General features: G+C 37.9%; 2 protein-coding genes, 1 long non-coding RNA gene and 1 pseudogene across 19 annotated transcripts in view; 2 read left to right on the top strand and 2 right to left on the bottom strand.

Annotated features, from left to right (window-relative positions):
- LOC113668818 (uncharacterized) overlaps window positions 1-24348 on the bottom strand; it is a 63091-nt gene that overhangs the window by 22658 nt on the left and 16085 nt on the right. For 3 of the 16 annotated variants that reach the window (XM_089206442.1, XM_089206444.1, XM_089206445.1), the window contains exons 1-4: window positions 4472-4606; window positions 3853-4005; window positions 1904-2056; window positions 797-949 (exon numbers count right to left, since the gene is read on the bottom strand). The exons of 1 other annotated variant lie outside the window; for it this stretch is intronic. The gene's annotated coding sequence lies outside the window, so the exon portion shown is untranslated. Of the gene's footprint in view, window positions 1-796; window positions 950-1261; window positions 1311-1415; window positions 1569-1903; window positions 2057-2522; window positions 2653-3852; window positions 4006-4471; window positions 4607-4988; window positions 5067-24348 lie in introns of those variants that run through there. 12 more of the 16 variants (XM_089206450.1, XM_089206456.1, XM_089206451.1 and 9 more) reach the window with 9 other exon arrangements.
- LOC149046084 (uncharacterized) lies at window positions 8105-11855 on the top strand (annotated as a pseudogene).
- LOC149046080 (sorting nexin-6-like) overlaps window positions 13242-24348 on the bottom strand; it is a 64961-nt gene continuing 53854 nt past the window's right edge. For both annotated transcript variants that reach the window (XM_089206522.1, XM_089206523.1), the window contains exons 5-6: window positions 15415-15480; window positions 13242-14885 (exon numbers count right to left, since the gene is read on the bottom strand). In XM_089206522.1, coding sequence (XP_089062648.1) covers window positions 14751-14885; window positions 15415-15480 — 201 coding nt within the window. In that variant the 3' untranslated portion in view covers window positions 13242-14750. The remainder of the gene's footprint in view (window positions 14886-15414; window positions 15481-24348) is intronic.
- Window positions 21035-22880, top strand: LOC149046083 (uncharacterized). The gene is made up of 2 exons (XR_016186637.1): window positions 21035-21198; window positions 22715-22880. It is a non-coding gene; the product is annotated as an uncharacterized LOC149046083 (long non-coding RNA).

Raw genomic sequence — 24348 nt, 5'->3', positions numbered from 1 at the left:
TTTCTCTTAAAAATCTTGTCAAAATTTCAACAAGACAAGAAACAAAAATTGCTCATACGCAACACGCCTTCAACTCGTAAACAGGAACACGAAAGTGCAACCAGTGTGTTACGTATTGTAACCCTAACAAATACTAATCCAATAACATTGCGTATTTGAAATGGCGTCAAGAAAATACTCAATTTAGCGATTTTCTAACTGCATTCCTTTGAAGTAATTGGAGTAAGCTCTTGAAGAGAGGTCAACCATATTTGCTTCTTCTCTTCTAGAATGTTCTAATCAAAGTCTTTCTTTAGAATTGCATTGAAACAGTTCTGGGAGCAAACAAGGAAAAATTTCCAAATTGAGAATCTTTCACCGGAGGATAAACTTTCAAACGAACAACTCGGTATAAAGTTTACAATCTTCAACAGTAAAACATAACTAACAATTTCTTCGTCAAAATGTACAGCCAACTAAGAGCGTATAAGGCTACAAAATTGGGGGAGAATGTTTATGGACAACGATAAATTCGAAAAAGATCTCTAATCGACTGCGGAGTTGTTTTTGACCGATTATTTCTACGCTGTTCTTTTAGACAACATACATTCGCAAAACTTCCCCAACATCAAAACATACGCAATGACTAAATCGACAAGAAAGTTCGTGATCCTTGATCAGTCTCGAGATCGAAGACTAGTACTGCATTTCTTGCTGTTGTCCAAAAACAGGTGGATGTTTCGTTTCAGTTTCATGATGAGCAAGTCCTGGCCCGCTAGAGAAACAGCTAAATTACACTTTAATACAATGTCCTTACCAGTGAGGCTAATTTCAGTGCCTTGAGGAACAAATAAGGCTGGTAAATGCTACCTTTGGTCTTTCGATCTTGTCACTGCCGCTGTGGATCGTGCTGGCCTGGCTCGAACGAAAAAGACTCTTAGCCTTTTGCTTGCGATCCAAACGTCCCGATCTGTACATCAGAGGGGAAAAAAAGCGCATTAAATGATATTACTTTATCTGATGTTGTGCCGTTGTCCTTAAAGCAAGGGATAATTTTCACACCAAAGATTGTGCAGCTTTCACGAAATCATAGCGGGGATAGTATGCGTTTTACTTTGTGCTTTTTTCAGCATTATTGTCCAACTAAACGAAGCAGGTCTACCGTTTGCTTGACACACGCAGCATATCAGATAATAAATTCATAAAGTGTATCAAATAACGTCACTTTTAAAATTTTCACTAATCTAAAGTGACGATAGTAGAAATTCCCGTGCAATTTCACCTTTTCGCTAAACCAGTTTTCTCAGGCTCCTTCTCCTCCAGGGTATGCCCTATCAATATAAATATTCTAGAATGTATGTATGTTGATTTTCCGTTTGAAACGAGTTGTATCTGCTCCACATTACTTTCATGTAAGTGAATTGAGGTACACTTACCGTTGTTAAAGTTTTAGAAACCTTTCAGTGAGGTATGCATACTTCATTTGCGATAAAGAACATTGACCGCTTTCTGTAGTCAACAAAACGCTCGAAGAACTCGAAAGCGAAAGCTAATCTGGCGTTGTCGCAATGCATATTATTCACATCCCTAAATAGCTGCGCCCTGCTGGTATTATATCAATTGTTTTACTGACAACTATTGAATTCGCTTGGGCCACATCACTGGTCAAGTTTTAGCCCCCAGCAAAATAACACAGCAATGTGCCTTGACTTGTTGATCTTCACTTAGTTTTTAAAGCTAATTCGCTCTTCAAAAGTTGTTAAAAAATTCCTCGCAATAGACATCATTTCACATTGATCACATAAATGAAAAGTAGATACTTGGTTGTCCAAAAACCGTTAGATGTTTCGTTTCAGTTTCAAAATTAGCAAGTCCTGGCCCGCAACAGAGACATCTTAATTACACTATAACACAATGTACTTACCAGTAAGGCTAATTTCAGCGCCTTGAGGCTGAATAAGGCTGATCAAATGCTATCGTTTTTCTTTCGACCTTTTAACTGCCGCTGTGGATCGTTATGGCTTGGCTCGCACGAGGAAGACTCCTAGCTGTTTCCTTGCAATCCAAACGTCCCGATCTGTGCATCATAGGTGAAAAGAAGCGCAGTAAATGATAATACTATATCTAATATTGTACCGTTGTCTTTAAAACAATGGATAATATTTTTTCACAAAAAATTCTGCAGCTTTAACCAAATCGTAGCGGGGGTAATCTGCTTTCTGCTTTTTGCTTTTTTTCAGCATTATTAACTAACTAAACATAGCAGTTCTCTCATTTTTTTGACACACTCAGGATAACGGAGTATAAAATCATAAAGTGTATCAAATAACGTCACTTTTAATAATATTTTCACCAATCGAAAGTAGCGATAGTAGAAATCGAAGTGTATGCAATTACACCTTTTCGCCAAACCTGATTTATTAAACTCCTTCTCCTTTAGCGTGTATCGTATCAACATGAATATTCCAGAATGAATCTTTGTTTATTTTCACAAACATTATGGTACACATAACCCTCATGTTAGTGAATTAAAGTACACTTACAGTTTTCAGAGTTTTAGAAACCTTTTAATGAGGTAGCAGTACTTCATTTGCGAAAAAGAACATAGGCTGCTGTCTGCATTCAACAAAACATTCGAGGAATTCGAAAGCGAACGTTTATCTGCCTTCGTCGTAGAGCACATTAATCAGGCCCCTAAATAGCTGCAGCCTGAGGGTACTATGCATTTTATTTGACCGAAAACTAATTTTGATTCCCTTTGTTGCGGTTTGTCGTCAATTATCTGCCGTAGAAAAATGACACTTTGATGTGCATTGACCCATTGGTCAAGATTATTATTCAAACTTCTTTCGCCCTACAAAAGTGTACAAAATTTGTGGCTCTCTTGAGAGGGGGCTAATACAGGCGACCATAATTTACAAGCAAAAAACTTCGAGAAATTTGAAATGGAAAAGACAATACTTTTATATCGTTGATCAAATGAATATGGCGTCATACCAACGGGCCAATATATTTCTCTTGATTCGCTTAAGTAACGGAGACAGGTTTCTGGGTTGAGTCAATTGAGAGAAGATAATCTATTTTCTCTTAAAAATCTTGTCAAAATTTCAACAAGACAAGAAACAAAAATTGCTCATACGCAACACGCCTTCAACTCGTAAACAGGAACACGAAAGTGCAACCAGTGTGTTACGTATTGTAACCCTAACAAATAATAATCCAATAACATTGCGTTTTTTGAAATGGCGTCAAGAAAATACCCAATTTAGCGATTTTCTAACCGTATTCCTTTAAAGTAATTGGAGTAAGCTCTTGAAAAGAGGTCAACCATATTTGCTTGTCCTCTTCTAGAATGTTCTAATCAAAGTCTTTCTTTAGAATTGCATTGAAACAGTTCTGGGAGCAAACAAGGAAAAATTTCCAAATTGAGAATCTTTCACCGGAGGATAAACTTTCAAACGAACAATTCGGTATAAAGTTTACAATCTTCAACAGTAAAACATAACTAACAATTTCTTCGTCAAAATGCACAGCCAACTAAGAGCGTATAAGGCTACAAAATTGGGGGAAAATGTTTATGGACAACGATAAATTTGAAAAAGATCTGTAATCGACTGCGGAGTTGTTTTTGACAGATTATTTCTACGCTGTTCTTTTAGACAACATACATTCGCAAAACTTCCCCAACATCAAAACATACGCAATGACTAAATCGACAAGAAAGTTCGTGATCCTTTATCAGTCTCGAGATCGAAGACTAGTACTGCATTTCTTGCTGTTGTTCGAAAACAGGTGGATGTTTCGTTTCAGTTTCATGATGAGCAAGTCCCGCGACAGAAACAGCTAAATTACGCTTTAATACAATGTCCTTACCAGTGAGGCTAATTTCAGTGCCTTGAGGAACAACTATGGCTGATAAATGCTATCGTTGGTCTTTCGGTCTTTTTACTGCTGCTGTGAATCGTGCTGGCCTGGCTTGCACTAAAAAGACTCTTAGCCTTTTGTTTGCGATCCAAACGTCCCGATCTGTACATCAGAGGAGAAAAAAAAGCGCATTAAACGATATTACTTTATCTGATATTGTGCCGTTGTCCTTAAAGCAAGGGATAATTTTCACACCAAAGATTGTGCAGCTTTCACGAAATCGTAGCGGGGATAGTATGCGTTTTACTTTTTGCTTTTTTCAGCATTATTGTCCAACTAAACGAAGCAGGTCTGCCGTTTATTTGACACACGCAGCATATCAGATAATAAAGTCATAAAGTGTATCAAATAACGTCACTTTTAAATTTTCACTAATCTAAAGTGACGATAGTAGAAATTCCCGTGCAATTTCACCTTTTCGCTAAACCAGTTTTCTCAGGCTCCTTCTCCTTCAGGGTGTGCCCTATCAATATAAATATTCTAGAATGTATGTTTGTTGATTTTCCGTTTGAAACGAGTTGTATCTGCTCCACATAGCTTTCATGTAAGTGAATTGAGGTACACTTACCGTTGTTAAAGTTTTAGAAACCTTTCAGTGAGGTATGCATACTTCATTTACGATAAAGAACATTGGCCGCTTTCTGTAGTCAACAAAACACTCGAAGAACTCGAAAGCGAAAGCTAATCTGGCGTTGTCGCAATGCGTATTATTCACATCCCTAAATAGCAGCGCCCTGCTGGTATTATATCAATTGTTTTACTGACAACTATTGAATTCGCTTGGGCCTCATCATTGGTCAAGTTTTTGCCCCCAGCAAAACAACACAGCAATGTGCCTTGACTTGTTGATCTTCATTTAGTTTTTAAAGCTAATTCGCTCTTCAAAAGTTGGTAAAAAATTCCTCGCAATAGACATCATTTCACATTGCCCACATAAATCATAGTTAGTAGAGGGGACTGGTATAAATGAAAAGCAGATACTTGGTTGTCCAAAAGCCGTTAGATGTTTCGTTTCAGTTTCAAAATAAGCAAGTCCTGGCCCGCAACAGAAACATCTAAATTACACTATAACACAATGTACTTACCAGTAAGGCTAATTTCAGCGCCTTGATACTGAATAAGGCTCGATAAGACGACGATGAATAACCACAGTTTTTTTCGTATAGTCAAGGAGCCAGACCCAACAAAAAATGGTTTCGTTCAACCCACCCGACAGAAAAGGTTTGACAGCTGATTCTGATAGACCAATACCCGCTCTTTAAGATAAGATACTATGTAGTCCCGAATTGTGGTACCCCTGACGAGATAAATGGGGCTTTATACCATGACATGGCACTTAGCATAGAGACGAGGCTCAAACAGAAATTGACCCCAAAAAATTTATCTTCTTCCCCTAAAGTGCCCCAAACCTTTCTGGAAAAGTGATGAGCATGCACCTGCCTACAATATGAGTGTTCACATGGTACGACAGCATGTCACGTGATTATCACATGACTATTTTTTCGTCAAAAAGCAGCCTCTTTTGTCGATCCTGACATATTTCAAATCCTGCTAAGACTAGGATAAAGGACTTATTCAGGCTTTTCATCATATGAAGATGCAAAGAACTCGTGTACTTTCGAATTACATTAAAAGAAAACATTTGGAAGCGTAGAACTCCAGAAAATCGACAATGTTAGTGCTGGTCTCTCTTCCGTCACTGTTTACATGGAAACGAGGCTGGAATAAAAGCACCCTCAAAACGGGTCAAATCTTTGAAAAAGTGGTATGAAAAAGATGTAAAAAAGTAATATCACAAGAATATAATTTTAATGAATATTTTTCTTATATAAATTCAGATTTTATGAATATCAGTAGACTGCAGTGTTATTTCAAAGTTTAAAATATTCAATATTTTTTTCAACAAAACGTTCTATAAAGGCTATATATCGCCTTAAATATCCTTGATCTCTGTCTGGTGTGGTTTAAAGTAGTGAGCTTTAGTGGTTATGGTTGCTTTAGGAACAATGAATGCCTTGTCTTCTCTGAAAGATAAGGAATGGTTCAAGCCATGGCAAATTAGTATCCAGGCCTTATTTTCAGACCGCCATTTTGGATCCTCAAAATCAGATTTGTGAACGGAGTTTTGTATGCGATTGTGGATGTAAACGGCCATCAAAGAGTTCAAGATAGATAAAGTTTGATATCTTAACTGTATTACGGCGACTTGTTTGCTATCGTTTTTCTCAAAATTCATGCGCTGAGACTCTAGAACATCGCCATTGCACCTGCTAGTAATATCATCATTTGTATTTCCTTTCCTGCTCGATCATAGTCCTTCCGTTAAAAAACATGTTTTAGCAATGTGTTGAGGTTATCAGCAGGAGTTTTAGACAGAGCTCTTTTTTATTTTAAAACTCCGTCAGATACGTAATTCTGATGTATTTTTTGTAAAAGCCGATTTAAAAGTGAAAACGTCTGGAAATAAATTATCTGCACAGGTAATAAGTCTCACAAATGCTGTAGACGACATGGAGGAAAAGGATGGTTGGCAGCTTTTTCCCATGCCAGCAAAGAGAGCAAAGAAAACTTCTTTCGATAAGTGCATTTTTTGCCAGAGTAGCAGTGACGTCCTTCGCTCTGGAAAACTCTCTTCAATACAGAAAGTCATATCTGCTCTTGAAGTTCGGCAAGATGAAATCTCGCATCGTTTGTCAGCTGACGATCTCCGTAATGTAGCCGGGAAAGATATTTTGTGGCATTCATCGTGTTACGAAACATATACCAGCAAACAGAATTTACGGTATTATGGAGTACAATCCTCAAGTGATGTTCAAGCAGAATCTAAAGAGCGACGCATGGTGTTTGATTGGTCAAAGTGTCTTTTCTGCAAAAATGCAACAAGAAAAAAGGACCGACAGCTAATAAACATCGCCACCTTTGAAGCATGCAACAGTATAAAGGAATCTGCAGAGGCAAGAGGAGACCATGAACTGTTATCCATACTTCGGTCGGTTAGCTATGATCTTATTGCAGCGGAAGGAAAATACCACAAAGCGTGTCATGCCTGCTATATCAGCAAGGTTAATATCAAGAGGAAACAGAACGTCGCTACATCCACAAGAGAGGAAAGCACTTTTTATCAAGCCTTCAATCAGTTACTGAAGGTCATAACCCCCGAAATTGAGGAAGGAAAAGCCTACGACATGAATGTTTTGCTGGCAATGTTCAAGAAGGAACTGGAAAAGATAGGAATTGATGCAGGTAGCTACACAAAGCAGAAGCTGAAAGCACGATTGATGGCTCATTTTAAGGAACGTCTTGTTTTCCATCAGTCACCTCAACAATCCAGATCGGAAATTGTTTTCAGCAGCTCCATCTCCTTAATTGATATCATAAATGCAGCAAGCACTTGTCCATTACGTGACGAAACAAACTCTATGAGCATGGATAAGCCAGAGTCAGAAACTTTCAGTTTCTTAGACATCTACACTATAGCTTCCATTATCAGGCGGGAGATGCTGAGATGTGAGGGCATTAACATCAACCCACTTGACATCCGAGATTTTCACTTGGATACTGCAAAATCTCTTCTTCCCAAGAGCCTTTATTGGCTTATCAGGTGGATTGTTACTGGAGAACAGTACAGCGACGACTCACCTTCTAGTGCAAGGAGCACAACCGATGAGCGGAAGATTGTAATGGCTGGGCAGGATCTTATTCATTGTGCATCACATGCCAGAGTAAAGTTGCCCAAGCACGTAGGTCTCGCTATGACCATCAAGCACTTAACTGGTTCCAAACAACTGATAACACTTTTAAACAGAATGGGTTACTGTTCTTCCTATGAAGAGATCGAACAAGTGGAGACCAGCTTGGCAAATGAAAGCTTAGCGAGAGCACATGCCAGTGGTGTTGTGATCCCTAATAACATAAGACCTGGTGCATTCATTCAGTTGGCGGCTGATAACAACGACATTACTGAAGAAACCATTGACGGCAAGAACACAACGCATGCAACAACACTTGCTATATATCAGCCAAAGCAGTACGGTCCTCTGCCAGAACGGATTGTGCTTGCTGACCACTCCAAGAAGAAGCGATCACTGGATTCTGCTCAAAATGTAGTTGCCATGGAGGAAGTTAGTTTCGGAGGCAGACATCCTACATTAACTAATTTTGTTGGGAACGATGTTATTACCTGGTTTCAGTGCGACCGCATGGATGACCTTTGCTGGATGTTACTTCGTCTTTCTGATCCTCTCATGGCATCTAATCAACAGTCTCCAGAGGAACAGACTATACCTGGTTGGAGTGGGTTCAATGCCATCACACACCCCACCATTCCTGTGAAGACCAATATCGGCTATCACCCAATGATCCATGCAGAGTCTAGCAACTTTAGCACTCTTTACACCCTGATGAAACTGGCCCAAAAGATATGCGACACAATGGGACAGCACGATTCTGTAATTACCTTTGATCTTGCCCTTTACGCAAAAGCTAAGCAGCTACAAATGAAATACCCAGAGGTATTTAAAAACACTGTGATCAGAATGGGGGGGTTCCACATTGCCCTTAACTTTCTCTCTCTGCTTGGAAAGAAGTATGCACAGTCAGGCTTGGAAGACTTACTGATTGAGTCAGGGGTTTATGCAGCTGGTACTACCTCAGTTTTGATGCTTGGCAAGTCATATAACAGAGGTATTCGTGCCCACAAGTTAACCATGGAGGCGCTCTTCCGGTTGTTGTGGAAAGCCTTCCTAGACTGGCTGTCAAGACAAGCAGTTGGTATGGATAACCGAGTCAGACAAAGTGTTGCTGACAAAAGCAGGGAGTGTCGGAATACAGTGAGACAGGGTTGCTTCGTTAACGATGCCTGGAAAGCATTTCAAGGTTGTGTCAATCCTCTCATGACACTGTTTGAGCGGTTCAAATCTGAAGGCAGAGAAAAGTCCAAAGTTTTTAGTTTCTGGGAAGGATACATTAATATGGTGCTGCTGCTTCTGCAGTTCGTTAAAGCTGAACGAACCGGAAACTGGAAACTCCACCTCTCCGCCACAACTGAAATGGTTCCATTTTTTCTCTATGGACAGGGTCAACTATTCCAGATGGCTTCCAGTCTATCTCTCTGACATGCACATGTTGCAGTTAACTCACCCCGCAGTTCACCAAGAGTTTATTGCTGGAAACCACAGTGTAAGCCGCTCTAACCAACCGTTTGCGCAAGTTTGGCCGGATATGGCCCTAGAACAATCAATTAACCTTGATACCAAGACAAAGGGGGGCATAGTTGGAATGAGTACGAACGAAGATGCTGTAGACCGATGGTTCTTAACCATTCACGAGCGAGCAGCCATGACACATGCACTAAAGGAGATGTGTGGTCTAGAAAACTGCGACCGCATTGGGACACACAAGGAGGCTGAAGCCACAAGAGTGAGCAGAGATGAGAGAGACGTACAGAAGTTGTTTGAAACCTTCAAGAGTGGTCTCCTCAGTGACCCTTTTCAGATTCCAGAAGAAATCTCAGAGGAGGAAATACCCTTAACCTTAAGTAATCTTGCCACTGGTGTTGTTCTTCCAGGCGCAGATGGAAGCATTCTTCTCAACGCAGAAGAGTTAGGCCGAAAAAGCATGGAAACCTTTCTTTCATCGCGAATCCAGAGGAATGAAATAAATTTCTGGGATCCAATCCAGCGGCTGAAGATTAAAACATTCAGTTCTGTGGCAAAGAAAGTTGCAGTGAGCAAACAGAAAGATAAAACTGTAACTGTTAATGCTGATCGTGAGCTTTTTGGTCGCCTCCTGGTTGCTGCGAGGAACAGGGATATTGATCTCAAAGAGGTCCTTTCTTATGAGCTTTGCAGTGTACCAGTCGCACTTGTACATCCTGATGGCAGCCTCAGGAAGACGACAAAAAGCACCCTAATGCATGTACTTGAAAACAATGTTACGTGTAGATCAAGCCTGCCTTCATCACAGCACCCTACAGCATGTCTAATTGATACGATGGCTCTTATTCAGATGGTTAAATCAGCAAGGTCTGCGACATTTAGCCAGTTATCGCAGAAATACCAAGACATTGTCACTAGTAAATTTCATCAGAACAGTCACACCAGAGTAGACCTAATTTTCGACCAATATAGGCCTGTCTCAATTAAGGCAGGGGAACGCAGCAAGAGAGGAGAATCAAGCTCGTTTGAAATTAACATCCACAGTGGATCCACGCCAGTACCGAAGCAGTGGTCAAAATATATCTCAAACCCAAAGAACAAACAAAACTTAGCCGCCTTTCTCTGTGAGTCGTTAACAAAGAACTTACCGGCATATTTAGGCCCTCGGCAGAAGGTCGTCCGAGGAGGAGGATTCAAGGATGGATTAAAAGCAGTGTGTCTAACTAGTGGTTCCGCAGTTGTTGAGCCAAATCTACGTTCAGATCATGAAGAGGCAGATACAAGACTTCTGCTTCATGCCAAACACGCTGCAGCCACTCATCCACGCATTGTGATACAATCACCAGACACTGATGTTGCCGTACTTTCAGTAGCACATTTTTCAGATTTAAACTGCCAGGAACTGTGGTTAAAAACAGGCGTCAAAGACAGACTGAGATACCTACCTGTCCATGAGATTCAGGCTTCCCTGGGGGAATCTCTTTGTAGATGTCTTCCATCGTTCCATGCACTGACTGGTTGCGACTCTACGAGTGCCTTCTCTGGAATAGGGAAGAAGAAGGCGTGGAAGGTACTGCTGACGAAAGAACAGATGCAACGTGATCTCTGTACTCTAGGACAGAGTCCTGCCATACACGAGCCTGCGCAGAAGGCTGCTGAGTCTTTTATCTGCTCCCTTTACACTTCTGCGAAGAACTTTTCAAATGTAGACGACGCTAGATATTTTCTTTTTTGTCAACGAAATTTGAAAAGTGAAGACCTGCCACCGACTTCAGAATGCTTGTCTCATCATATCAAGAGGGCTAACTTCCAAGCCTTTGTTTGGAATAGAGCTTTGGTTCCACTTCAGAACATTCCCTCGCCAGATGAACATGGATGGAAGCTGGAAAATGGCAAGCTATTCCCTGTTCTGATGACAAGGAGTCCTGCCCCAGAAGGCATGACGGAGCTAACATCATGCCGCTGCACAACTTCAGAATGTAAACGTAGTTGTTCCTGTAGGAAAAGTAACCTCCCTTGTACGGAGGCCTGTTTATGTATGGCAGATGAAGGATGCTGCAATCCTCTGAATGAAGAGTTGTTGTCTGACAATGATTCTAGTGCCTCTGACACTGAGTGACAGTTGTTGTTTTTTATGTCAGTCTGCAAATTACATGTACTTATCAGATCATTACCTCTCCCGATACAGATCCGAACAACGGGCCGATAAATTAAGGTTTTGACTGATGTTTTACAATTCCGATTCAACGATTCTTTAGTATGCGACAAAGATTGGTAAAGATAGCAAATTTCTTAGGGGGTAATTTTCAAGACCTAAGTGTTTGTAAGACAGATTATCATCAGTGGTTGTAGTTTACACGTAACGAAATTAAAACATGTTGCAAACTGGTATCTTTTTTACTTACAAAATGACACCACTTAAAAATACCTACTGCTTTCACATTGTGAAGAGCTGTTGCCAGTAGCTTTCACTCGCAGTCGTCTCCCTTTGAATTTCAAAGAATGACTGACGGCAAGAAGCTTCCATACCTATTGTTCCACATGTGGTCGTTAGCTCAATAAACAGAATCCAGTCTCTGTACAGCAGAATATTAGTAAATCCGCGTTTTTTAATTTTTGTCATAAATTAACTGAAATAAGCATAAAATGTTCGCAGATATGCATAGAAACAATTTTTATAGGCTATCATAGAAATGCCGGCATTCGAATGCTTTCATATTTTCACAGCATCTTTCATTTTTTCAAAGATTTTCACCTGTTTTGAGGTTACTTTTATTCCAGCCTCGCTTCCATGTAAACATTGATGGAGGAGAGACCAGCACTAATATTGTCGATTTTCTGGAGTTCTACGCTTCCAAATATATTTTTTTAAATGTAATTCAAAAGTGTACGATCTCTTTGTTTCCTGATATGATAAAAGGCCTGAATACGTCCTTTACCCTAGTCTCAGCAGGATATGAAATATGTCCGGATCGACGAAGGAGGCCGCTTTTTGTCGGAAAAATAGTCATGTGACAATCACGTGACATGCTGTCGTACCATGTGAACACTTATATTGTAGGCAGGTACATGCTCATCATTTTTCTAGTAGGGTTTGGGGCACTTTAGTGGAAGAAGATGAAATTTGAGGTCAATTTCTGTTTGAGCCTCGTCTCCATGTTGTGTGCCGTGTCATTGTATAAAACCCCATTTATCTCGTCAGGGGTACCACAATTCGGGACTACATAGTATCTTGTCTTAAAAAGCAGGTATTGGTCTATCAGAATCAGCTGTCAAACCTTTTCTGTCGGATGGGTTGAACCAACTCCTTAAATAAGGCTTTTTCAGAAAATAGCTCCTTGACTAGTACGAGATGAGATTTATCAGTCAGCAAACCAAGAATCGTAAAAATTCCGTCCAGTTAAGAGACCATAGTTCTGCAAATGAACGAAGGACAAATTCCTAAATTGTTGTATGCAAAAGGAAATTGACGCATAATTCGATAAATTATTATAACGAAGTTGAATTAAACTCGTTTAGAGAGCCGTTAAGGTTTGCAGTTTGAGTCTACGAGCAAGAATTTGTGTCAACATCCTTCATGGATCTTACACTGAGCTTTGATCTTGTTGCAATCAAACATTTGTTGGAATTTTCTTCTCAAATCTAGATTACAAGTGATTTACACTTACTTCTTTAACGATTTCTGTTTCTGTTTCTCTTTAAGGAACTGTTGAGGGAACACGTCGTCGTTTTCAGTCAGCAAAATGACAAGGCACTGCTCAGAAGCAACCATGCACGAAAGTTCAAGCAATTTGCACATCGCAGCATCTCTGATGACATTGTGATGACTTTTACGTCAGAAGCAGACAGATTTGCGCCTGATCTCATTAAAAAAGAATCCAGGCCATTCAAACAGTAGATGACAAAATTGTACATAGGGGTAGGGTTAGGGTTAGGAAGAGGAGGATCATGGAAGGAAGTTTAGTCGTTTCGTGCCTAAAATTCTAGACAACCAGGGATATTAAAGGAAGAGTCATTCTTATAGCCTGGGTGGGCTGTATGAAATTTGTTTTCTTAGGGGAGAGGGTGGGATCGCATGGGGGAACGGAAGATCGTCGAAAGTCGTCTCTGACAGAGTTAAAAAGAGGACTATAGAAGATTGACTGCACATTAGGGGGATTAATAGAATACCACGGAGCTTCATGGAGGGAACAAGTAAATTTTATTGTTACAAAACCAAAATACTCCGCTCCACACGACTGGTGGGGGAGTCACCAATTTCAAACCGCAAGAGCTTCGGTAGAGTTAAAACGACAATTAGCATCGTACATGGCCCATTCTAAGTTAAACAAATTATTACACTAGGAAAACAGTTTTCATCAGAATAATAAGTATATTCGCATTTAAGTCAACTGAAAACGTCAAGTTCTGCCTGCAGGTAAAGCTATTCAAACAAAAACCTACCATCGCTATACCTAATACAAATTACCAAAGCTTTTCAATACAAAGGAAATCAGTTTTTTGGTTGGTACTTTTCAGAGGATTGAAAAGAAAATTTTTTTATCCATGTCTGTTACTGCGAAAGTATGTAGAAAACTTTACATATTTGAAACCCATTCATTCAGATTTAATAAAAATATTATTTTATAAGAAGACGTGAAGAAATTAATTCACTCTTTAGTATAATGGTTATCTGCATGAAAAAGCATAAAGTTGAAAATTCACCCTGTTAAGTGTTTATTGAATGTTCTGGGGCCTTGATTCAAGGCTGGTAGCCTTCACAAAATCGAAAAATTATTTTCTGTCTTCAAATATTTGCAAATTAAACTTCAAGTCATTGCTGGATTTTTGCCACCATTTCCCGCCAATTTACAATGGGAATAGGACTGTGTGGAGTCTAATTCCATCTGTTGTTATCATACACATGATTAACAAACTTAGACAAAAAAGAAGTAAGAGACCAATTTGTCAATCTGATGATAATCAATATGATTAGAGAAAGAATTGGATGACAAGAAGTCCTGTTACCAATTAATATTAATTGCTACAATTTCTGAAAACAGCACATACATTTAGGTCAAATATCTCTGGTAGAGACAATGTCTAAAGTAAAAAACATATCTCCATTTTGGAAATTCTTAATTTTTTTTGGATAAGTGGTTGTTGCTATGGTTATTGTGATTGACTCCACGATTGGTGGATTTGGCTGAGTGGACTTGTATGATTCTTTGCTTCAACTGTCCAATTACAGGTGTCCGATTACAGCCAACTGTCCAATTACTGCTGTACAGAATGAGAAGTAAAAAATTAAAGCAGCTCATGCACCAATCACATTTGAAGAAAGTATAATGGTTGTGATTATTGCCTAAATAGCCTGTTCCAGACATTCAGTTGGTAAAACAAAGTGTGATAGTAAACAGAGCTATAATAGCAGAGAAGTGAAAAAGCGAGGGAGGCTTGGGTTGAGTCACTTAATGAATCCCACCTGACCCAACCTCTCTTCCTGTTTCACTTTTCCACTCCAGTCTTCACTCCCTTCTACTAACTGAACGCCTGGAGTGAGCCAATGCCTGAAACGATCTTACATCATTTTAAAAACTTTTTTTGTATTGTCTGTGTCAAATTAACATAATCTTATTTCATAAGGAAGGTTAGCAATAAATTTTGGCCACCCAAATTTACAGTACCGTCTATTTTCTCTGCACTCATTAATTAAGATTTTTTCATGTCATTCAATAGTTTGGCCAAAATGGCGTAGGTATCTCTTTCATTCTTTAACCGCGATTCAGCGTACTGGATAAGACTGGCTTGCAGGCTCAACACCCTTTGCCTATTGTAACGGATCACCTATATTTAAATTAAAAAAAAAAAAAAAATGAAAATCAATCAAGTAAGCACATTGTCTACTGTAGTTAGAGCCAAATGAGAATTTCTTTTCATGTGCCCCTAACAATTATCTATATCATCTGACATTTCTCCTCTGTTTATTACGCCGGCGCAAAGGATTCATTGTAAACCACGGAAAATGGTCGAAAATCAAATTGTTGATGAGCGATTTTGTCACTTTGGCTTCTCAGAGGTTAATGGTACTTGCTCATCACTTTCGAGTTAGCCAATCAGTGTGCACGAAAAACACTATTCACTTGTGTGGTATAAACTAATTTTTTTGATATTCAGGTTTGAACATGAAAATGGCACAAATATTCATATTACTGTTTGACATGTGTTTTACAAGTAAACCAACAACAGGGTGGTCTGCCTGTAAAACAAACCAAGAAATGCAACCAGGTAAGGGTGGCATGCAAAATTTTCTGGCAAAACAGTAAGCCAAAAGTCTAAGTAAAACAAAAGGCCTTTTTTATATCATTTTATTCACCTCTTTCTTTGCAGCTTCTGAAATTGAATTGTATGCTTCCTCTGCATCGTCTTTGGCTTTTTGAAGCTGAAAATAAAAAAAATGTGTAAAACAAGTTAGGATTCTTCAATTCTGGGGTTCACCATAATTATTCAGAAGCTCAACTTGAACTTTGAGTCTATTGCTAAGTGCAGCCTTATATGAATCATGTAAAAAAAAAAACACAAAACAAAAACAATCACATGTAAAAAAATCAGAGAGAGGTGCAAAGGACATATTTGTCAGGGTATCCAGTCAACTCGCCGACGGACCAACTCGCCGACGCCAACTCGCCGAAGTATAAAATCGAGTAGAGACGTCGGCGAGTTGGTCCTAAATCCAATACAACTTATTAGAAGTTAAGCATACAGAAAAGTAAACGATATTTAGTAAAAAAAACACCGGTGAACATTGGTGAACATCAAAAAGAAGCTTAAACATTAGTGAACATCACCAATGACTATAACAGCTTAAGACGCGAACGAGTTAATGTGCGACAACAACACCGTAAAGACTCGTCATGTCAATCGCTCAGATTTTTTAAAGAAAACTCGGCTTTCTAGACAAACGCATATTGACCAGATAAAAAGAATTGCTTTTTTCTGAAGATCTTATCTAGAGGATAATTAAGAGGATTATAACTTCAGGTTATTTGTATTTCTAGGAAGACCAAGTCATTCTTGTAATGGTTAAATTCAGAAGAAAGTTAGGTCATCAATAAAAGCCAATGTTGATCTACTGCTGCCTGTATGGCCTCTTATTGCTGTCTGCTTAGCCTGTGTGTTTGGATTTTGTCAAACAAAACAGCTGCCTAGTACATAAATTCCACAGGCAGGCACTTATGGAAAAGGTTACGAAACCCCTGAGGTCTCTGAATATAATTAGTGCCAGACCCCTGGCAAGCCTCTCCCTGACTTGTACTTATTCGATTAAATGCCTCCCTTGAATAAAAACCACCCTCTAATAAACGCTGCATCATCATCTGGCTTTAATTTGAGGAATAGACTCAAAAGGCACACAGCCATCATTGCTGAACCAGACACAAATCCTTTCAAATGTACCCGTTCTGATGTTGAGAAAGCATATCCAACATAAGATCTTTTTTCATGTTATGCAATGCAGTTGTATTAACTTGCAAATTGTGAAATTGAGAACAATATACAAAATGAGTTTTTAGACAAGCAATAAAAAAAGTGTCTGTTTTCAAAAATTAAAATGATTTGTTTCCATAATATTGTTTTTTTAATATTAAATTAATATTAAATTAATGCCACCCTTGTATAAATGCTGTCCTCCAATAAATACTGCACTCGAATCACGAAAAATTGCCATGGCATTTAATTGAATAAATTTGTTAATGAAACCCCTGAGATCTCTAAAAGATATAATTAGTATCAGTCCCCCAGCAAACTTCTCCCTAACTTGTCTCAAATTTTCTGCAGAGCTAATAATGAAAGGCTGCTCAAGGGCTATTCAGCAGTTTAACACTTTAACCCCTCAGAGTGACTGACATCTAATTTCTCCTTACCATATCCCTCCTGAATCAAACATTAAGGTCTGGAGAAAAAAAGAGCTGATCACCAACTAAAGAAGCTCTTGATTGTTAGATAAATTCTCCATGTTTCCATCTTAGGAAATGTTTAGAGAACAGTATGGAGAATATGCATACTGATGTTAGGGTGTGAAGAGTTAAAACAGTCTCTGTATAACTCAATTCAAACCACAATTGTTCATATTTTACAGCCCTGAATGAGACATACACTGTATGTAATTAAAACAATAATCCAGTGATATCACAATTTTACTAAATAAAGACTTCTTAGATAACAAATCAAAACAAAACAAAACAAAACATAAAAACCATGGAACATTTTGTACCTTGTGACTATGATGGATGAAATTATCCACAGCTCATGATAAACTTGTCATAAGAACCTTTTTTCACTTGCTTCTGACTGCAAGCTATGTAATAAAAAAAGTGTTTATACCTTACACTGTAAGTATATGAGCATGAGAGATGCCATTAAGCCACTGATCACTGAGTTGAAAAGAGACTAATTTCTCAGAGCAAGGAGTTTAATAATGATTATCAAACTTAATTTTACCAAGTTGCAACAGACATTTTGTCACAAAAGAAATCCCCCAGGCATATACATACAATCAGCAAGAAAATTGTCAACGGAATAGCAATTTACCAATTATATTCCTTACTTTCAACTCTTCTTCTCATGTACAATGTTTCTTTAATTGTTTTACACCATTCTACAACATTGACTGGTGGAAGAGCTTTAATTGTTGCAGTGAATTGTAGTTCAATTTTCACTCTCCATGTCAGCAACTTAGAAAATGTCTAGAGAACAGTTTGGAGAATATGCATACTGATGTTAGAGTGTGAAGGGTTAAAACATTGTCCCTCTGTATGCCATAATTCAAACTACAATAATTCATATTTTACAGCCCTGAATGAGACATACACTGTATATATGATCCAAAACCAAATTCTCTGAACAAACATCATATGAGTTGTATGGCAAACAGTAAAGAGAATGACTGAATCATAATGCACCCCTGGAGTAAGATTCTATTTGGAAAAATATAACAACTACTGACCCCGTATGTCTCCTTGGTAAGTGGTGTGTATACTCCTCCACAAAATCTCTTTTCTTCTGAAATTCTTCATCAAGATCCTAACCAAGAGGAACAACTTCTGGTTATTTGTATTTCTAGGAAGGCTAAGTCATTCGCATAATGGTTAAATTTAAAAAAAAAAAAAGGTCATCTGTGAGCAGGGCCTCTATAACCCTTTAACACCCAGAACTGATAAACATGTAACTTCTCCCAGTAGTATTCATACATTATTCAGCAAACAGGTAATCAGAATACTCAAACTCATCAGGTACAAGACGTTACGCTGATTGAACACAAAATTCTTGTAACTAATCTACAAGGAAATGTGTAGCAGCTGGAGGGAGAATTAAAAATCAGATCTTAAGAGTTTAAGGATTAATTGCACTTTGGCTAAAGTGCTTCTTCACCTGCAGGAGAGAATGAGACCTGGAGCAACATGAGCCGGTGAGAGGCCTGTAAAGGGTTTAACCCTTTAACTCTCACAAGTGATTAACATGAAACTCCTCCCTATAATATCCATACATTATTCAGCAAACAGGTCATGAGAATATTCAAACCTGTCAGGTTGAAGCTTTTATCTTGATCTAGTATCAAGTTCTCACAACTAATTTATAGGGAAATATGTAGCAGCTAAAGGGGAGAATTTACAATCAGATCTTGGGAGTTAAAGGGTTTACACTGATAAAGAAGGACCAAGTATTCAGCAGTTTAGTCCCTAAGGGTGACTGACATCTAATTTCTCTTTACCAGATCCTCTCTGAATCAAACATTAAGGTCAGGAGAATAAAGGAGCTGATCACTGACTAGAGACGCTCTTGATTGTTAAACATGTCAGCATCCTAGAAAATGTATAGAGAACAGTATGGAGAATATGCATACTGATGTTAGGGTGTAAAGGGTTAAAACACTGTCTCTCTGTATGCCATAATTCAAACTACAATTATTCATAATTTACAGCCCTGAATGAGACATACACTGTATGTAATTAAACAATAATCCAGTGATATCACAAGTTTACTAAATAAAGACTTCTTAGATAAAAAATCAAAACAAAACAAAAAAACATAAAAAATCCTGGAACATTTTGTACCTTGTGACTATGATGCCTTAAATCATTCACAGCTCATGATATAGACTTGTCCTAAGACCCTTTTTCACTTTGCTTCTCACTGCAAGCTATGTAATAAAAAAAGTGTTTATACCTTACACTGTAAATGTATGAGCATGAGAGATGCCATTAAGCCACTGATCACTGAGTTGAAAAGAGATTAATTTCTCAGAGCAAGGAGTTTAATAATGATTATCAAACGTAGTTTTACTAAGTTGCAACAGATATTTTGTCACAAAAGAAATCCCCCAGGTATATACATAAAATCAGCAAGAAAATTGTCAACACACTACCATTGAAATGGCAATATTCTGGAATAGCATACCAATTATATTCCTTATTTTCAACTCTTCTTCTCATGTACAATGTTTTTTAATTGTTTTACACCATTCTACAACATTGACTGGTGGAAGAGCTCATTGTTGCAGTGAATTGTAGTTCAATTTTCACTCCATTTCTACATAATTCCTTAGAGGTGGCTCAGTGGATGTTGTGTCAACTGATTTTATCTTAAAAACATTTATGACCCCTAAAGATAAAAATAGTAATAATTATTGTTGATTTTATGAAAAATATACTTATGGAGTTTAAATCAAGTGATGTTTTGCCATTGATAGCATGTGGAAAAAATCACCCATACTCACAGGGATTGTGGCCAAATACCAGTAAGAGTACCTTATTACTTGAAAAACTCACATTTTCCTCTATCAAAAACTTTTGCAAATCTTTATCTTTTCAAAAGGCTGGGTGGCTGACAACAAGTTGAAAAAATCTGAAAAACATCAGAAATTTTAATTCTTGAGATGGGCTTATATGCAATGTAAACATGTGAATCAACAGTGTCTCCCAGAAAGTACATTAAATTTTAGAGAGAAAATAGTATCTTCAAGAAAAACTGAGTCTTTCCTAGGGAAGTTTCCATAAGATCTGTTTATTGTTTCTTGTTGGCTTGTTTTCTTGATCAATTATGTTTCACTTCACCAGTTTACTGGGAGAAAAAAACTTAAATGGAAAATTAACCCTTTAAATCCTAACAGTGACAAACATCAAATTTCTCCTTACAATATCATACCTCTGGCGGCAGCGCTTGCGCATTTCGTCCATAATGGCGTCCAAATAATATAAGAAACTGTATGGAAATTTGTAAAATTTCTAAAATATAACAATCAGGAGCTCATGGTCCCGTCTGCTCTCGATCGAGACATATTCAGTACTGATTCTGCTATTCATCAAACCTCACAGGGACTCGATAAATAAAAACCACTTACTTCCCGAGCCAGTTCTTTTGTCATTGATCATTGACCTAGGTCGCCATACAGTTCTTCAAAATCCGTCGTTCTCCATCCCAAACACTCGCCTATTACAGGAAAGTGCATCAATAAAGTCAACTGCTCTCGATCGAATTGACTGCTACAGATGAATAAAGGGGTAAGTTTCTAAAGAAACTGTGGTGCTGCGTCGCTGGGAGAGTAAAGCAGGTAATTTAGTGTTAACAACTGGGTTGAAAACGTAAATTAGCCACCGTAAAGAGTAAAAAAGCTGACGTTTCGAGCGTTAGCCCTTCGTCAGAGCTCTGACGAAGGGCTAACGCTCGAAACGTCAGCTTTTTTACTCTTTACGGTGGCTAATTTACGTTTTCAACCCAGTTGTTAACACTAAATTACCTGACTGCTACAGAGTTCGAAGCGTCCAAATATCCTGTAAAATTGCCATTTCCTCCCATTAAAAAAGTTCCCAACGCGCCAGAATATCCCTTATTTTCCATGTTGAGTAAGTGACGAGACGCCATGTTGAAAACTATGACTGAAATAGTTAAACACGAGCAACGCTGATCTTCGAATCGTCGGCCATATTTGTTTATGTTCTGGTCAGCATTAGATTCCATCCACCAAAACCACCTTGGTCGAGAGGGACTGAGATGGAATGATGGAAAAAAATTACGAAGCTACGACAACATGCCGACTTATCCCGATGACCCAAGTGTAATATTTGTTTGGGAAATTGCGTCAAAACTTTTTACTAAAGAAATGGTAAGTATTAATTTATTGTTCGATTGTAGTATTATAAAACATTTTACGCAATTTTATGCAGATATTTCACGTATTTAAAAGGTGCTTAGATGTTACGTAGTTTTGGTGGATGTTCCCTAATGACAAATCAACATCAACAATATATTTTTTAAATTTTATCTATAGCCATTGTTAGATGTTCAGGGAGACAAAAGATTTATACCACTAATTAGCAGTTAGTGCTCTGGCTAATTATTTTTTATGGTGCACAATTGCTGACCGACCAAACGTTTATAATGATTATCATAACTCTTAACACATAGAATAAAGTGGTTTTGGTGGATGTTTCTCTCCATCCACCAAAACCACCACAGAAATTTCTGCTACTTCCTTACAGAAGACTGATGTGACCTGCTATTTGGAGTACATAACCACAATCTATTTCTTTGTATGTAGAGATATTTTGGAAAGTTCTTGAGTCAGCACCTTTTATTATTGAAACCATAATCATAACATGGTGCATAATATAGAATACAAAAGGTTCTGGTGTGGTAATCATGTAATCTTGAAACAGGAGAGTTTTTAACTGACTTAAACTGATTTAAACAAACATTTGCAACAAAATTCCAGGTCCAGAAATTTCTTCCACTATTTCTGCCAAAATCATAACCTTTAAGTACAACAAATCAGCTCATTAGTAATTGTTATCAGGGGTCTGAAAATCTTATAAATCTTTCACATTTATTTCAAGTAACCTTTAATTTCTCATGGATGAATAAGTATACACTCAACATGCAGAATGTCTTACAGTTTACAAACTATTTCCCTTTTTATGGATAGACAGTGAAAGGCCTTTGCCACATTGGTGAATCAAACCATTGTATACCATGCATTTTGTGATAATTGTTTGTTTTTGCTCACAATACCCAGAAAAATGGAGGGGATAAATTTAAATAGCAAATTCTATGGTTAAAATTAAATAACATTGGAAGATCAAATTAACTTTGTACTGTTTAAAATTCAGTTTTGGTTTCTTGCTTATTCCAGCCTCTTGATATTCAAAAGCATTCCTTGTCATTTTTGTGTTCTTCTGTGTACATAACTTGAAAAATAAACACAGAGAAAGGAAACCACAAAGGATTAAACTTGAAGCTAAAGCAAAGTTTAAGTTGAGCCATAGCTGATCCAAATACTGAGCACTTTGTATTGTAACCCATTTAGCAGTAAAGTTTATCTATATGTCTGCCAGCTTGTCACAAGTCTTACCCCTCTCCTTCAAAAGTCTCTATAAATAAATTTTTCTTTGTGGTCCCTAATCGATGATTAGTATATTACAGCTCCTCAATTTTCCCCTCTCAAGTCAAGGTTACTCTAAATTTAACAAAGTAATGGACTTGATAAAACTCAAACTATAACTCAGCAGGCTGCTACTTGCAACCTTAATTTCTAGATATCAGTATACAATAATCAATATGTTATAAATAAGAACCCTAATGCTTAATTTTGCAGTGATCACCTTCCTCCTTTTCATTTGCAGACCAGACTGGAACCTCTACAGGTGTGTTTGCTTGTTTTGAGTGGGGATGGAAGAAAAGGAGTCATGCCGCATATCTGATTTATTAAATCGCATTTGTTCTGTTTATACATGAGTAGAACTACCTTGTTCTCTGAAAAAAATAAAATTTCTCGCATTTTTATCTGTGCTTCGCAGTCAAACTTCCTTGTGTCTTGGAAAAGAAATCTTATTTTCTTGAAAACAAAATCTTTGTTTGCAGCCTTCTGTAATAGGTAAATATAACAGTGTAAGATGAGTGACATTGTATTTCTCAAGTTGTTTTTTGGAATGTGACAAAACGGAAGTGTCATAGCGTGATAAGGAGCAAACATATGATTGCTTGATAGAATGCAAAAAATGCAGAATTGCATATATTTTCTCCTTTGTCAGCAGCATATGTCAGTGAAAAGTTCTTACAATTGTTAACTTCTAAACCATCTTCAATTTAGCCAAGATTGAACTGTTATCAAGTTTGTCATAAAAGTATTCTGAGATCAATGTCATATGACCCATTCATGTATTTGACCTTTCAAATTAGCAAGCCATAGTTGACAGAAACACAAAGGTTGAGGATAAAAAGAAATTATTATATACAGTACTTCTTCTGTATCTTTTCGTTTCCTTTTCTCTCCAGCTGTTCAATCTATGCCGTACTGGCAATTGAACACTTTCCTTCCCAAAATTAGGAAAGGCACACCAGTAAAAAACGAATTTTTGCTCCTTAAATATCTCATGCATCTTCCCCCAGTATTTTGTGACTTCTGTCCGAGGAAGGAGGTGTAAGCATTAAATTAACCCGAATGATTCCACGATTGTGGTATCATCCAAGCCATGCCAGAGGACTTGAACTAGACAAACTAGTGAGAATGCACAATAGCGATAGCAAAGCTTTGTAATGCTAAAGAGCTATATCAAATATATATAAATATATGTTCCCGAAACCTTTGACAGCTTTAAAGAAAGAAAACTTCGTTGTCAATCCTGTTTCAAATTCCGCAATAAGTTTAAGCGCCTCATCAACAGAATTTACGTATCCTAAATTATCTGCATGTCTACCATCAATGGTTCGCGACTTAAAATTCTCGCTATGCTGTTTCTGTTTGTTCCTCAAGAATCATGGGATTTACAGCTCTTGATGTTCGGCTACATCACTTGCGGATTTCCGAGAATCTTCGGTTATGTTTTGCAAGTCATTAAATATTCCATCTCAGTCCCTCTCGACCGAGGTGGTTTTGGTGGATGGAATCTAATGCTGACCTTATGTTCTTGCAGGGAAATAAATTAGTTCTCGGTCCTTTTCGGAATAAAGATATGCCAGGCATTGAATGCAAATTCAGTAGTCTTAGCGCGAAAATTAAATTAAAGCAAATCATCATGTCATCGCTCTGCCTCGAAAAATCCCAAAGATTTACTTGCAGGTCTTCTTTTCTTTTCCTTTTCATCAAATAGAAGATCTGCGGTGCTCAAATTGTATAAGTCATGGTACGAAACACTCTTCTTTGCAGATCGATCGATCGATATTGAATTCTCTTGATATTCTATTGTTCCGGAGTGTAATACGATATACCGCTGATAATTGTTAGCGGGCTCGAAATGTCCTTGATTTCTGGCGATAA

The sequence above is a fragment of the Pocillopora damicornis genome, chromosome 5 (assembly GCF_964200805.1).
Source record: "Pocillopora damicornis chromosome 5, jaPocDami1.2, whole genome shotgun sequence".
Classification (NCBI taxonomy): Eukaryota; Metazoa; Cnidaria; class Anthozoa; order Scleractinia; family Pocilloporidae; genus Pocillopora; species Pocillopora damicornis.
The sequence above is the reverse complement of the archived record's forward strand: the minus strand, read 5'-3'. Positions and strand labels throughout refer to the sequence as shown.